The 15,901-nt window shown below is 48.6% G+C and overlaps 2 protein-coding genes and 1 long non-coding RNA gene across 6 annotated transcripts; 2 read left to right on the top strand and 1 right to left on the bottom strand.

Moving 5' to 3' along the window:
• Nucleotides 1-318: 318 nt before the first annotated feature.
• lncRNA:CR44985 (long non-coding RNA:CR44985) lies at nucleotides 319-647 on the bottom strand. Its single transcript, NR_124085.1, has 2 exons — nucleotides 503-647; nucleotides 319-440 (listed from the first exon to the last, which is right to left on the bottom strand). It is a non-coding gene; the product is annotated as a long non-coding RNA:CR44985 (long non-coding RNA).
• Ncoa6 (Nuclear receptor coactivator 6) lies at nucleotides 468-11,861 on the top strand. Of its 3 annotated transcripts, none has more exons than NM_001258955.2 (6): nucleotides 468-1,199; nucleotides 2,242-2,425; nucleotides 2,488-3,804; nucleotides 3,922-8,640; nucleotides 8,715-9,218; nucleotides 9,277-11,861. In NM_001258955.2, the coding sequence occupies exons 1-6, from the start codon at nucleotides 1,185-1,187 to the stop codon at nucleotides 9,336-9,338; spliced, it is 6,801 nt and encodes a 2,266-aa protein (NP_001245884.1). In that variant the 5' UTR covers nucleotides 468-1,184; the 3' UTR covers nucleotides 9,339-11,861. The 3 variants fall into 3 exon arrangements, with proteins under 3 accessions (NP_001245884.1, NP_001097088.3, NP_608921.3); NM_001103618.3 differs by having other exon boundaries at nucleotides 9,277-11,725; NM_135077.3 differs by having other exon boundaries at nucleotides 2,245-2,425; nucleotides 9,277-10,913.
• Nucleotides 11,862-12,255: 394 nt separating this feature from the next.
• On the top strand, nucleotides 12,256-15,840 carry CG14024 (uncharacterized protein). 2 transcript variants are annotated; one of them, NM_001273165.2, is made up of 4 exons: nucleotides 12,256-12,472; nucleotides 13,202-13,763; nucleotides 13,827-13,882; nucleotides 14,060-15,840. In NM_001273165.2, exons 2-4 carry the CDS (start codon nucleotides 13,267-13,269, stop codon nucleotides 14,839-14,841), a joined length of 1,335 nt encoding a protein of 444 aa, NP_001260094.1. In that variant the 5' UTR covers nucleotides 12,256-12,472; nucleotides 13,202-13,266; the 3' UTR covers nucleotides 14,842-15,840. The 2 variants fall into 2 exon arrangements, with proteins under 2 accessions (NP_001260094.1, NP_608920.1); NM_135076.4 differs by having other exon boundaries at nucleotides 14,060-15,022.
• The last annotated feature ends 61 nt before the right edge of the window (nucleotides 15,841-15,901 follow it).

Below are 15,901 nucleotides of genomic sequence, written 5' to 3'. Positions count from 1 at the left end.
TTAAAAAGCACTCCTAGACAATTTGACAGAATCATTTCATTTAATAATAAAATGATTTTGAGGCTAAATACGCAGAATTAAGAGAAAAGTGTGTTAAGTAATAACTTTTCAAATTTTTCATCTGGAAGCTATGAGGCCAGCTAAAATCAATAGTTTAAAGCAGGAAAAATATTTGTGAATGAAATTTATATATTGAACATGTTCAAATTATGTTACCATTATATTTATGATTGCTAAACATGTTTAAAAATAAAAGACAATATAGCAATACAATTTATTTATAAATTTATTAGCACTAATTAAATAAAATTACAATTTCCAAACAATTGACAACTCTGCTCGAGCCAAATTTCCAATACAGGCTACTTCGCAGCCCTGGTAACCACAAATATGTCGGGAAATTTAGGGAATTTCGGGCCGCGGACGTCTGGCAACACCGGCTGGAAAATAAAAATGGCTACCACTGTGTGCTTGTTATTGTTCGTGGAAATTTAATAATTACGAAGTTTTTTGTACAAAATAAACAGGATAAACGCATCGTTGCAACGCCAATTGATGGTTGAAAAACAAGCGCGAATCTTTCGACAGCAATCAGTGCGTTTATCAAGTGCCCGCACGCAATCGAACCGTGTGAAATTAAGCCCCCGAAAATCGGCTGCCCGAATGCGTGAAAATTTTCGAGTTCCGCTAAACAGGCATTACTATTTGGCCAGCGATTGTGAAATGGAGAACAGTGGGGGCCCAAACGTATTCAGTTTGCCCTAAACAACAATTGAAAAGCGGGCACGCAAGATTTCCAGCAGGAAAAGCGCTTGAAAAGTGACGCAGGAAAATCCGTATCCGCGCCCCGCACGTGTGTGTGTGTGAGTGTGTGTGTTGCAGTGCATGTGAGTGTGTGTGTTGGTGAGGCTACTACTAAAAAAAAAAGTAAAAAGCAAAAGGGGAGAAGAGAAAAAAATAATAGTGGAAAATGCCCAAAAACCCAAGTCGCAGAGGTTAAAAACTGAGTGCGGATTACATCGAAAGACAATAAACCGAAGCCATCGAGTGTCAAGCCTATAATGCAATTGGTCCAACAATTTCAATCCAAAGGACGCCACGGCGGTCAATCGAAAGCTAAATGCGAGAATTGAGCAGCGTTCTAACAATTAAACCTACGACGCGTGCGATTGTCGTGTGATGATATGCCACTTAAACAGGTGAGTTTATCGTGTTTCGCTTTTTGGTGGAGCGCAACGGAACAGCTGATTTGCGATTATTGCACTTCAAGTGGGCTTCTTTTTCCCCCCTTTTCTTGTCTGTTTTTGCCATCGCTTTTGCTCATTTTACACTTGCGTCACCCACGCACTCAGAGACGGGTATAAAAACAAAAACAATAGGCGGCGAAAAGGGTGAACTAATTGGTTGGCTTCGAGTGTATAGAATCTCGCATTTCCCGTGTTTATTTTTTCATCTCTCTTTTTCGGTTCCCCCTTTTTTATTTTATTAATCAGCCCGCCCCCTTTTTACCCCCCGCCTTAGTGCCAAGCAAGTATTTTGGTTACCTTTTCCCTCTGCCACACACACACACTTGCCCAACCAGCACACGTACACGAGCAAGCACGCACACCGGCGCACCGCCTTCCAAGAGGCCAAGAAGAAAAATGGCGACGACGTCGGGGTATCGATAACACGTCCCGCAGAGAGAAAAGGAAAACGCACGCACGCATGAGAAAATGCAACCTGTGGGCACCAGCTGCCCCGACCCGCTCCGCCCCCTTTTGGCATGCCGCGCGTGGAAAATGCAGTCAGCTGAATTGTCTTTTGGGTTACTCAATTCAAGCGCATTATCTTTGGGGACTGTTGTCGAAACAAATTGTTGTTGGAATTTCCAACGAGTGCCCTATGGCCATCCTGCTCTAGCGCCAGAGACCGCAGGGTCAAAAACAAAACGAGAAATGCAAATAACATATGCAATATATAAAAATAATTAGATTCAAGTATGGCAGATCTAGTGAAGGTAAATTATAAGTTAAATAATTAAGGTTTGGAATTGTGTTTGGCCATAAATTAGGCGTTTCTATGTTTGCGTGTCGTAAACCAGGGCTGCAAACTCTCGCTGCATAGATATCGATAACAAAATAGTGGCCATCGCCAGCAATTTCACTATCCCTCTTCTTCTTTCTCTTCCTATACGGCTCCTTAAATGTTAATTAAATGTTGTAAATTTGCAAAATGTCTCACATGTGTGCCACTTTGCAGCAGCTTGAACCGTCACTGGTGCGGATATTGGTCTCGCTACCCTGGGACGCAGCACAACGGCTGCGCCAGCTGGCCAACGATGGAAATCCGGAGCTGCGCGCCCTCAACATTCAGTCAGTGCAATTCGAGGGCGATTCTGTGATAAATTTGAAAGTTGGTGGACAAGATATTAAGATAACCAAGGGTGAGTAATGGCAACAAATGTCCACTAAACGAGCAATTAACCTGAGTAATCCCTACCCGCAGATAATGTAAACGAGACACTTGAGGCGGCTGGCTCGCTTTCCGGCAACAAGAGTGGTCTGCTGGCCACGGGATTCGATGGCCCCAGTACGAGCAAGGCGGCATCCGCCTTTATGCAACAGCAGCAGCAGCGAATCCTGCAACAGCCCCAAAACGATGCAATCTCACTCCAGCAAAGAAGAGCAGCGGCGGCGGGCCTGGGACTTCAGAAGATGCCCCTCCACACCACGCAGCAGCAGCAGCAACAACAGCAGCAGCAGCAGGTGGCCGTGACACCCGCCGTCTTTAAATCCCCCAATACTGTATGTCCCATGGAGGGCAAGGTGCCGTTGCTGCTGCCATCACCGTCCGCCACGCGCGACTTTCCCTTCGAGAGCATGCGGCAGGCGAGAGTACTGCAAGGTCGAGAGGCGGGCGGTCTGGGTCCGCCCCTACCGCCACCTCCTCCGCCAAATGTAACTCTAAAGGTGCTGAAGACGCAACAGCAGCAGGCACCTCAGAATGGCGAACTGACACCCACAACGCCAACGTCAGCTGCTCCAACGCCGCCGGGCAGCAAATCTCAGTTCATCCAGCCACCACCGCCGCCATATCCGGGTTTGGGAGCTGCAACGGCCAGCAGCGTCAGTTCACCCATTGCCATAGCGGGCGTTAGTGCCAAGCCAGCCATTGTGACGGCACCCAGCCAGCTTAACCATCCGCTTGGGCATCCGCCGCTGCCTACGGCGACTTCGACGGGCAGCAACAACATTGCCATATCGTCGCCGCTGCTTGTGAATCTGCTGCAGAACGACGGCAATGGCATGTCGAATCCGAACCAGCTCAAGTCGCCCCAACAGCAGCAGCAGCAGTCACCGCTGATTGGTATGAGCCCCAGTGGAGCGCAGATGATGAACTCCCCTATGCGATCCTCCGGCCCGGCGACGCCAAGCGATTTTCTTATGGGCGACGTACTGAGTCCGGTGGTGCCTTCCTCACCCACAACGCCCCAGGCGGCGGCTCCTCCTTGCCCGCCGCCCGTGGTGATGCGGAACCTGCAGCAGCAGCAACAACAACATCAGCAGGCTATGCTCAGTCCCAGCGGCAATGCCAATCATTTGTATACTCAGCAACAGCAGCAGGGTCCGCAGCAGCAGCAACCACAACAGCAGCAGCAAGGACCACCACATCGCTTTCAACAGCAACATCAGCAAATGTCGCCGCAAGCTGTGGCCCTGCGACAGCAGCAACTTCAGCGCCAACAGCAGATGCGATTCATGCAACCGCAGCAGCAATTACAAGGACAGCAGCAACCACAGCAACAGTTTCAGCCTGCGCCTGGTAAGCGTTGCTTTATTGTCTTTACGACCTGATGTCACTAACCATTTTGATGCCCATCAAAGTTGTCAAGGCACGAATAGACTTTTTATTCTAATTCGGTTTTTCTCATCCTAACAGATTGCTTCAACAACATGGGCATGGGTCCCATGCAACAGCAACAGATAAGACATCAACTGAGACCCGGCGGACTGCCGTTGGCTCCTCCGCCGCCTCATCCGCAACAGCAGCAGCAGCAGCGTCTCATGGGCCTGTCCATGCCGCAAGCGTCACCCCAACAGCAATTCATGAGCGGCGCTTCGCCCCTTGGACCTGCCCTCTCGCCCGCCTCCAGCCACCATTCGATGCACAGTCCGCTGATGTCCAATCATCAGGCGCAACAGCAGCAGCAGCCGCAGATGGTGTCGCCTGCGGCAACACCTGGACCCACTGCTCCCAGCGAAATGGCTGGACAGCTCATGCCAGCCAATCAACATGTACCTGCAGCTCCACCACCAGATTACAATCAGGCGGCAGTCAACTCTCGCTGGCCGCTGGCCGGGATCAATAAGCCGATGGACTCGGCCACCAAGAGCAGTTTTCAGGAATTCACGCGTTACCAGATGCAGTACAATCTTCAGCAACAGCAGCAGCAAGTCAGTCTGCCGGGACAGCCGCAACAGCAGCAGCAGCAGCCACAACAGCAACAGTTGCCGCCACCTGCGCTGCCGACGCAGCAGCAGCAGCAACAACAAAGTCATGTTCAGCAGCCACAGGTTGCAGGTCAGACTCAAGGTCAGGTCGATTCTCTGATCTCGCTTTCCGTTCTGGATACCCTCACCACAAACGATTTGGACGCCCTGCTGCCCACACTAAACTGTGATTTGGACTCTACGCTTAGTTTGGAAGATAAGAACGAGCTCGAATCTCTCCTGCAAGACGCCAAGGATCTGGACTTGGATCTGATCGAGGACAATCTATCGGCGGTTGATATGAGGGATGCGCTCAACACGTTGCAAGAAGCGCCACTGGAACAGCAGCAGCAACAACAACAGCAACAAGCAGCGATGCAGCCTCAACAGCAGACGGCGCAAATGATGCAAATGCCGTACCAGCAGCAACCACAACAGCAACAACAGATGCAGCAACAATTGATGATGCAACAGCAGCAGAGACAGCAACAATTGCCGCAGATGCAACAGCGCCAGCAGCAACATTTGCAACGACAACTGCAACTGCAGCAACAGCAGCAGCAGCAGCAACAACAACAGTTGCAGATCGTCCAGCGCCAGCAGCAGCAACAGCAGTCACAACTGCAAGTCCAGCATCCGCAGCAGCCACAGAGACCTCCCCAGAAGCAATTTATCATTAATCCACATACCGGCGACATGGAACCAATGGCCAGCGACGATAGCGAGACTGAGGCTGAAGAGGAAACTGCCCAGCCGCAATTCCGTAACAGCCACAGTGGATTAGGCAGTTTCAATTTCAATCCCGCCAACGACATGCTTCTGCCCACCAATCTGTTTTCCGAGGAGGACTCCAATTCCGCGCAGCAGCATCCCATGGGTATAAGTAGTGATCAGGAAAGATCACGCGACTCCCTGGCATCGAACAAATCAGCCACGAGCAGGGCTAGGAAAACGCCGGTCTCGAAGGCGAACCATAGCAATTTCAGTGCGGGTGACAATTCGCCACGTTCTAGCAATAGTTCGCCTTTGATTGGCTTGAACTCGCCCCAATCGGTGAACGCCAATGCAGGTGGAGCGCCCAGCAAGAAGGCCAAGCCAAATCTGCTGCGCGGCAAGCTGCAACAGGGAGTCAAGGAGCGCAAGGCCAAGGATCCCACGGCTGCACCAAAACAGAAGCGCGAGCGGGCGAAGGGCAATGTCAAGACGAAGGCGGCTGAGGAGAAGATAAAGCTGCGATTAAAACTGGAAAAGGTGGAGACTACGCCGGCAGCGGGAGCCGGCTACGAGGGACAGATTATTATCAATCAGCAGCAGCAGCAGACCATTGTTGTGAATAATCACATGCAACAGTTGCCCATGCAGACTCAACTATTGGCTCTGCCGACGCAACAACAACAACAACAGCAGCAACAACAACAGCAGCAGCAGCAACAGATGCAGCAACCTCAGATGCAGATAAGCCAACAGCAACATCAGCAGCAGCAACAAACTTCTCAGCTTCAGCAACAGCCTGCTCAGCTGCAGCAACAACAGCCACAACAGCAGCAGCAGCAGCCGATCCAACAGCAACAGCAACATCATCCGGTCTATAGTAACTTTCAGCAGCAGCAACAACAGCAACAACAGCAACAGCAAAATGTCCCGGGACCCAACGAACCACGTGTTCCTCCACTGCAAATCCGTTTGCGTGGAAAGAACCATGTGGTGGTGAAGAACACGCGAAAGGATCGAAAGAAGGGTCAGAACCAGGAGGCGAGCATTGATGAGCGACAATTGAAGCGCAGCTACAGCGATCAGCCACCACAGCAACTGCTCATGGATCCTGCAGAAAGCAAGCAAGCCAAACTAACGCCACCGCCACATGTCAACGGATTGCCCATACTGATCCAAAAGACGACGGCGACAGTGGCGTCGCCACAATTGCCACAACAATTGCAAGGCGGCGTAGCCACAACGACGAAGACTACCACTATTGTGGCGGGCAAGAATGGTCTAACGATCAGTGCCATTGTGGAGGCGCACAAGGCGCAGGCTCAAGCGCAGGCCCAATCCCTCAATGATCCTCAACTGATTGTGGGTTCCACCAACACAGGAACAACGCCCACGTCCACCACCCTGCAGCAGCAGCAGCTGAGCAAGATAGCCACCTCGTTGCCCAGCAGCATTACCCTAAGTGCCATCAACAGCAACAATAACAACAATAATGTGAACAGCGGGAATAACAACAATCGGCTGTTGACGATGAAGAATCCGATTAAGACTGCGGCCACCATAACACCCATCGTGGGTGGCAAGCCGATGACAAAAAACCATAAGCCGCCGCCATACATCACAGCCGTGCAACAGCTGCAGCTGCAGAAGCAACAACAGCAGCAGCAACAACAGCAGCAACAGCAGCAGCAACAACAGCAGCAGCAACAGCAGCGACAACTGGCGGCGGCCGTAACCATGTTGCCCAGTGCGACGACCCTGAAGCGTGTGGAGATAACAAAGGTCACACCGCAGGTCACGGCAGAGCAGGCCCCTAGCATTAACCCATCCCCAGTAGTCGTAGCAGCAGCAGCCACAGCAACACTAACGACATCGTCGACGCCCACTACGCAAACAACTCAGCTGATCTGTGATAGAAAGTTGCCAGTGGCCATGCCGCCCATGACTACGGTCAATAACGTGGTGGTGGCCACAGTGAACTCCTCTTCCGCCGCCCTGTCGACCTTGTCCTCCGTATCCACAGCCTCCTCCGCGTCCATAATCACCACCTCTACCTCAACCTCATCGCCTGCTGCGTTGCCCAGCACGCTGCGCAACTCGCCCGCCAGCAATGGAAGTGGGACACCCGGTCATGGAAACAATGGCGGTGGCGAGGACAGCGGCATTGAGTCCATGGATGCCCTATCCGAGAAGAGTCCTCATCAACTCTCGTCCAGCAGTCCAATTCAAGTGAGCAAGGCGGCGGTGACGATGGTGCAGCAGCAGCAGCAGCAGACGAACGCAATCGTCACAATCACCACATCCGCGGCGGTGATAGCACCAGTGATTGCTCCCACCTCAACGCAGGCAGGAACAACACCCACTGTAGCGCCATCCCTGCAACAGCAGCAAAAACAGCAGGCTGACGATGAGATAGAGAAGGCGCTGGCGAAGATGGAGGGGGACTTTCCGGATGATCTCGAGGATATTGTTTCCTCGATGATTAAGGAGACAAGCGAATGTGCTAGTGCGGCGGGTGGTGGCTTTCTAAATAGCCTGGAGAGCTCACTGCCAGCAGCGACGGTTGCAACAGTTGTGTCCACAGCATCCACAAACACAAGTAGCATAGGTAGCATCAAGTTGAATGGCGAACACCATATACTCGAACACGATGATCTCATCAAGAAACTCACAGAGAGCAAGCCACCAGCGATCAAGGTGAAGCTGGAGGAGATGCCACCGCTGCTCACCATTAAGAAAGAGCCGGTGATTAAACCGATGGCCAGCGGGCTTAAAGTGGAAGCCAAAGTGGAGGTAAAGCTTGAGCCGAAAGTCGAGCCCAAGTCGGAGGAGAAGTTGCAGGAAAAGCCTCCGAGCGAGTCTTCTTCAGCCTCACTGCAGCCCATTTCGATAGAAATACCTGCTCAGGTGGACGGTGAGACGCCGAGAATAAGGACGCGAGCCAGCAGTCGTCTGGAGAGTCCGCTGGATGCGCAGAAAGCAAGTCCTGATCCCACAACTGTCACCGGTGTTTCAACAACAGCGGCAACTGCAGCCAACGCGTCTACCACCGTTAAGAGTCTATCCCGAGCCTCCTCCACCGCCAGTCCTCGAGTGGTCACACCGACTCCGAACCACAACAACAATAACAATAAGCGAAGACGCCAGGAATCCGAGTGTGGCAGTAGTAATGATGGTGCCGACCTGGGCGAGAATAGCATAAAGCGACCGAGGATAAGCAGTGGCACCACCTCCAATAACAACGCAACAGAAACAGCTGCTGAACACAATGCCGGCGCGGGATTGCCAAAAAAGGTTGAAATCGAGTCCTCCGATTCGGATGAGCCGCTGATCGAGGTGGCCGGCAAGGTGCGCAACTCCAAGCAGGCCCAGGTAGAAGCTGCCGATGCCGCAGCAGTTGGAGTGGAGAAGCATGTGACGCGACGAAATGCTCAGCAGCTACAACCACCGCAGAACAGTAAGTGATCTTTGATCCGTTTATCTTGCAAATTATTATATGAATAATCAATAAATGTTTTTTACTTCCAACAGAAACTGCCGGCAACCATGCCCCCTCTTCCACACCTGCCCTTGGAACACCACGATCGGGAAAAGCTCAGGCGCCAGTTGGTGCTACCTCCGCTGCGAACAACAATCACAACAGCAGCACTGCCAACAATGCCAGTGTTGTGCCCTCCTCAGTGACGACGACAACAATGCCAGGCGGAGCTGTGGTGACCACCAGCCAAGTTAACAGCGGCACAAGTGTGGTTCATGCAACACGTGGAGCCACCGCTGCGGCTGCCAGTACCACTAATAACAACTCGGCCAGCTCGCCCACTGACGAGAAGATCGGCACCCGGAGAAGCGTGCGGGCCAGTGCGGCGGCCAACAAGATCATCTATAGTCGCAGCAATGCAGCCGCAGCTGCTGCAGCAGCAGCCGCCGCGGCAGAGCCGAAAGGAACAACTGGCAAGGCGGGAGCAGCAGTGGGTGCCAACAACGCCGGCAATGTGGAGAGCGTCGCGGAAGCTAGACGAAAGACCCGCAGTGCAGGTTAGAATATATTGTATAAACTTTGGTTGAACTTAGCTAATAATATTCGTCTTTGTAGTCATTGGCGAGTCCATGTTGACCGAGGGACGCCGGAGAAGAACGTCGCGTGATTACAAGTGACCAGAGTTTTGCGCCTTGGCTAAAGGCTTGAACCATCCGAGCGATGCACACGAAGACGATCTGCTGGAGCTATTCAAAGACTTTGAGCAGCAACAGCAGCCGCATCAGCAGCAGCAGCAACAGCTGGAGATCAGCAGCAGCAGCTTTCCTTTAGCCCAGGCGCAGGACGAGGACGGTGATGAGATGGCCGAATATGAGAATCTGGCGCGAGCAGCCGGTGGTTACATGGAGGAGGCCGATCATTTGCTGTCCTACCACAGTAGCAGCAGTGCCGCGGATGTTGAGGTGGATGAGGTGCTGATGCCGGAGCTGGACAATGCCACGGCCTTGGACTGCGCCAGCTTTGTCGACTACGATGAGTTCAATCTGTGCCTGAACAACATCCTCAGCGAGGAGGACGACAGTGGTAGCGCACGCGGAGGAGGAGGAGGCGTCAGCAGCATGGCGACCAAGCACCAACAGTCATGGCGCGATGCCGGCGACGTACTCAACATTGTACAGCTCAGCAACGATTTGGGATTGAGTTTTCAGGAGTTCGCCAGCGAGGCGACAACGGCGGATGAGCAGCGCTCCGCCAGTAGCAGCTCACCGCAGCTGGCGTAGTGGAGTCGGATTACGGACGGCTACTTGTATATATCACACGCACTGATACCGAACGCTTTCGTTTGTAGTTCTTAGCCCTAGTTTCCGTTGAGGATTATTTTGTATAGTTAGTGGTAGCCACAAGTTGCAATAATGTTGCGTCTCATAGCGAGCAACATCACACCCAGACACACTCTCTCACACATACACACAAACACCCACCCATACACACATACTGCAGACAGACGGTTGCAAGCGCCGATTTACGCCTTTGTTAACACTTTGTTTTCTGCCCCCCAGTCCGAGCTTATCCGCCAATCACCCCTTCTCATCTGGCACTGCTATTACTCCCCAAAAAAATCCACCCATTGGAAATGATTTGCTAGTCATGTGAAACAGGCAATTTAATGTATAGCTCAGAAGATGAAATTTGAACAAATTAGTTGAGTAACGTATTTGAGAAGCTCCCATAAACACTAACATAGAATATAGTTGGCCGAAACTGAAAAAACAAACATCTCCAAACTCTCACGCATGCATAGTTTAATTTGAAATTTGAAAATGAAAATGAAAAATCCTATTTCCATGGACCGCTCTGTAAATATTTGGATACTTCTACTTCACGATGCAACATGAACACATTTCTAGCATTAGGTTGTCCTACTTTTAAGCGCTGCGCCCAGTCGAAAGTCTATAAGAAGCTGATCCGTTGGATCGAGCAGATCAGAGCAGACCACACGTTAACATTAGGTTTTATATTTTTGTAACCTTTAACATACGAATACAATACAGTACAGTACATACAGATATATATAAATATATATATATATATAGCGTATTAGTTTCCGTAAGCTTGCGTTGTTTCGAAAATTTGTTTTTTAGTTTTAAATGCTTTAGGCTAAGGACAGTAATCTTAACGCGAATTCTTTACCAACAATATATGCACATGGAAACCTATGCAATAAGTTAGTCAAAAATGTAAAAAGGCCAAGCACCAGAAAAAATGAAAACACAAAACACCTACAAAAAAAAAAAAACCACAAAAAAAAAATACAAAAAAACAGATCGAAAAAATATAAGGAGAAATGAGTGGAGAATATTGAGAATCAGTCGTCTAGTATCTGTCGTTTTGCAAAGTTAAAAGAACTATATAACGTTATATATTTTGCATATGCAAAACACACATAAGAAAATGGGATATCGTGAAAAAAGAAACCACACAAACAAAAAGTTGTATTGTATATAAGGCAGGCTCTATTTTTGCTAAATGTTATTTGAACTTGAACAAATAGGGGAAAACAATGAGTAAAGTAATTGAAGCAAAGCAAAGCAAAGGCAAAGGCAAAGCGCTAGACAAACAAACACACAAAACAACATTATATATTGTTCAATATTATTATTACCTTATATATATATATTGTATGATTGCTACATAAAATAATTCTTTTGATACTTTGTACATGTTTACTTTAAAGCAAGGCAAAACAAAGCATAAGCGTATGTAAAACCCAACCCTCTAGCATAACTCTGCATATATTCATATAGATCCGCTAAACTAACGTATATAGAACCCGAAACCATAATTGCATACCACACCATCCTTTGGACTTTGTTTAAACACTTTGGACCGACCGGACGGACAGCCACAACCACAACCAACTGCAATCTGCAATCTGCAATAAGCCCAGAAAGCACAGAAAACACGTTAATGGAAGAGGAAATGTTGTATAGAACGTATGAATAATTTATATACCGCTTCGTAAACAAACAGGCAACAAAACAAACAACACACATAAACAAATAAATGATATATTTAAATATTTAAAAACAAACCACACAAGATGAACAACAACAACAAAAAACGAAAGTGTCTTAAAACGTAGTATTAGAAGTTTATTATTAATTTGTTTGTACTTTAAAGTAAAATATTTATAGAAAAAGAAAAAAATACAAAGATTTAATATACACAAAAAATAAATGAATGCCGTGTTTTGGAATTTTTGGGAATTTGGAAGATGAGTTCTTAAAAACTACTTTTATAACTCGGAATCCGAAAAATGTATAGCAATGAAGGATTTTAGGGTTTTGAATTTAGTTGATAAAAACCTTTCATTTAAATAGGAAAAGATTAAATATTTTAAACATTAAACTTAGTTAATGATTCTAGCAGGTCCTGTGATTTTTCCCGGTGGCCAGTGAGCAGCGTTCGCAACTCCAGAGAGTGCCACCCAGTGGGTGTGCTCTCCCTGCGCCGGCGCCAGGCGAGGATTGTCGGCTTTCGAGGAGAGCAACGCTGGCTCGAAACACCAGGGACCCGCAGCTGCGGCCATCCGCCGCCGACTGGCAGTTGAGAGCGAGTGGCCGCCACGAGCAGGACGGCAGAAGCGGAGCAGGCAGCAGGATTCCCCGGAGCCACAAGCAACACGTAACAGAGCGGCCCCAGGAGCAGGAGGGGGCTGGCGGAGAGGCGGGCAGCCGTAGGCTTTCAGTATACACAGGGAGCTCGCCCGAAAAGCAAAGGATAAATATTTTAACGCCCGCCGCGCTTCAAAGTAAGTTAAGTTAAGCCAAATATCCTGGCCAAGGATTAGGCGAGGGGTTTACTGCCCGGACATCCAGAAATAAACGCACAGCTGTGCTAACTACCAGCTAGTTTAGCTTTAACTTGGCTCAAGTGGTCTCCGAGGTGCCGTGAATACGTTGGGCCTTCGTGCCAGCAGCAGCTATTGGCGGCCAATTCCCAGTCCTGGCCACAAGTGAACCCATGCCAACATTAAGCAGGAACTGGCGTTGCAACTGCGAGCGCAACTTGCAGCAACAGCAAATAGCACCACTGGTCATGTTGACGCTTAAGGATGACGTCCTACTTTCCGAGTCTTTCACTCGCTCAAGTGCGTCTGTGTTGGGGCCACGATGACGTAGTTTGCCAAGTCGCTATGTGTGTGTGTGTGTTGGCCCGAATGTTGGCATGTGCGTGTGTATGTGGCAGAGGGTGTCATTTGGTGTGTACACACCAACAAGTGTCGCCTGGCCAAAAGAGCCAAAAAGCAGGGGTGGCTGAAAGATTAATGCACACTTTCTGGCCAAAACAGAATCCGAAAGGGTATCTTTGGGATTGCACTTTCTGCAAGATAGTTTATAAATAAATATACATAACTATCTATAAGATATTATACATAATTTACAGAAACTTAATCCTTTGAAGCTCAAACTTATGGTAAAATATCCAGATTTAAAACATTATAATAATATGAGATGAAATCTGTTCACTCTCACCATAGAAACCACCGCCCATCCGTGGATCATGCAGCGAGCTCGCTGCAGGAATCCCTGGTAGATTCGCAAGATGCTCATCCGCCTGCGCTATGGAAGACGCCTGCAGACCTATCTGAAGATAGGCGCCTGTGTCCTGGTCGGCCTGTGCTACTTCGCCTTCCTTTTCCGCGAATCCCTCAATGCATACGAGCACCGGGAGCGGGCTACGGCCGCGGAATTGGAGGCGGAATCGGAGCCATCAAAGCAGCAGCTCAAGCTAAAGCGGCAGCAGTTGCAGCGCCAGCGGATATTGGCCAAGCAGCAGGAGCAGGGAAAGGGCATCGCTGGGGGAAATGCCAGTGCAGGCAGCTCATCCTCCCAAGCAGCAGCTCCTCCGCCGCCGCCGCCGGCTACCACCCTGAATCCCGTGTATGAGTACTCCGAGGAGCTGCACAGTCGCACGGAGCGGGAGCTGCAGAGGAGGAGCGAGCATCTGGCCGCCGTCTGCGATCGGTATAAGCTGCAGGAAAAGTACCCACCGAATCCCTGGGAGTTCTTCGTCTCGCCTGGCCACAACAATCTCGTCTGGTTAGTGGGTCATCCCATCTCTATTTTATTTATATTTTATTAACATTTTTGGTTAACTTTTAGGTGCAACGTCTTCAAGGCGGCCAGCAGTACGTGGATGTATTACTTTAATATATTAGGTAAGCTTGAATTGAAAAATATAGAGATATATATTCCATTTTATTATATTATTACCCGATAAAGATAGATTTTAATTGATTTGGTATTACAAATATCTTCCTCAATATTCCTCTTCAAGTTAGGATATTTATTTAAGTCTTAAGAATATTCTTTAAAATTTCACTATGGCTTTCCAGCTGGCTACGATGTGAAGTATCTGCAGCGCACGGAGACGCAGCCACTGGAGCTGGCCAGAAAGCGTTTTCCACGCCCGGAACTGGGCGAACTGATGGAGCTGCTGCCCAGTGCGCTGTCCTTTCTCTTTGTGCGCGATCCCTTCGAGCGAATCCTGAGCGCCTATCGCAACAAACTGGAGGGCAACAAGAACACCTTCTACAAGGCGCTGGGCAACAAGATCGTGCATCGCTACAGGAAGCGTAATCTGGGCGGACCCTGGCCGCGATGTGGACCCACCTTCGAGGAGTTCGTCCGCTTCCTGATCGCCGAGCATGCGGCGGGCAAGAGATTCGACGAGCACTGGGCACCAGTTTACAGCTTCTGCACGCCCTGCAGCGTTAACTTCACCATCATCGGCAAGACGGAGACGTTCCAGAGGGACTCGGAGTTCATCATACGGCAGGCGGGCCTGGAATCGCTGCTCCTGGGACTGGGCAAGCTGCCGCAGCGGAAGCAGCGCAAAATTGGCAACCAGGCGCGAAGTGGCGTTAAATCCGAGGCCCTGGTCGAGCGATACTTCGCCGATCTCGACCGCTCAACGTTGGACCAATTGCTCAAGATATATCGCATCGATTTCGAGCTCTTTGACTACGACTATCGCAGGTACTACGATATGGTGCATCCGTGGAGTCTGGAGCAGAGCACTGCCGCATCCGGAGGGCCGGCAGTCGCATCCACCAGTACGACACCATCGATATCCTCTGGCCTGGCTGGCCAGTCCACCCAGGGTCAGGCGACGTAGGTGCAGTGGTGTCAAGGAGTTTGGGATCGATCAGTCGTGAAACAATCTTATCATGTACCTTTTTACACGAAAACTCAGACCACAGACAAAGGAAACACTCTCACACGATGAAAACAGAACCCAACCGAAGCTAACAAATCTACCAAAAAGTTTATGGCCAAATCAACGTTTTCCAAAAACGAAAAACCAAAAAAAAAAACACTCTTGACCTCTCTTAGATAATGCCAAAAAAAGAAAGCAAACGATGTAACGATTCGAAAGGAAACTTAGTTAGAAGATTTAGCATTTTGATGGATTTTTTCAGCCACCAAAAATTCGGACAGGATACCCTACAATTTTACATGGCGTGGCATGTGTGTTGTGTTGTAGCTAGTTTATAAGTACCTACAATTTACAGATGCACTCTCAAACCAAACGAAAACACACACCCACAAGAAAAGCGATATATTATATATATATAGATATTATAGTTAAACGATATATACAGACCTCTTTACCTATATCGCGAATGCTAATCTTCAAGGCAAGGCTGGAGAGTTTATACAACCAGAAAGTGAGAAATCGTCTTACACCAAATGAAATTCTGTATTTACACGTATTTACAACCGAATCCCCAGATACCAAAACCCTCAAAAACCACAACATATGGTACTTACTATTGTTAAGTTATTATATATACCTATATATTAACGAAATTTATAAACAGGTCTTGATCTAAGTCTATAACTTTTGTGGACTCTAGATACGTTTTTCCTAGGCTAACGAAACAAGCGGAAAATATTCGATTTCCCGATATGAAAAAATTATGAAAATGATACCAAAGAACGAAAGGAAAGTGTTTAGAACTTATAAAAACAAAGGCAAAAACCCAACAGAAAAACTTTTCATGTGATGTTTAAGGATTTATTATAAAGACAGAGAATATTTAATTATTATACTTATACTGTATTTCGAATGATAATGATAACAGAGAATCGAAAAGTAACACGATATTATTCTAAATAAATTTAAATTTTCAAAACTTTTTTTCGTTGTATGAATACAAGGCAACAAAGTTATT

The sequence above is a fragment of the Drosophila melanogaster genome, chromosome 2L (genome assembly GCF_000001215.4).
Source record: "Drosophila melanogaster chromosome 2L".
NCBI lineage: Eukaryota > Metazoa > Arthropoda > Insecta > Diptera > Drosophilidae > Drosophila > Drosophila melanogaster.
This window is presented reverse-complemented; position numbering and strand designations above follow the sequence as displayed.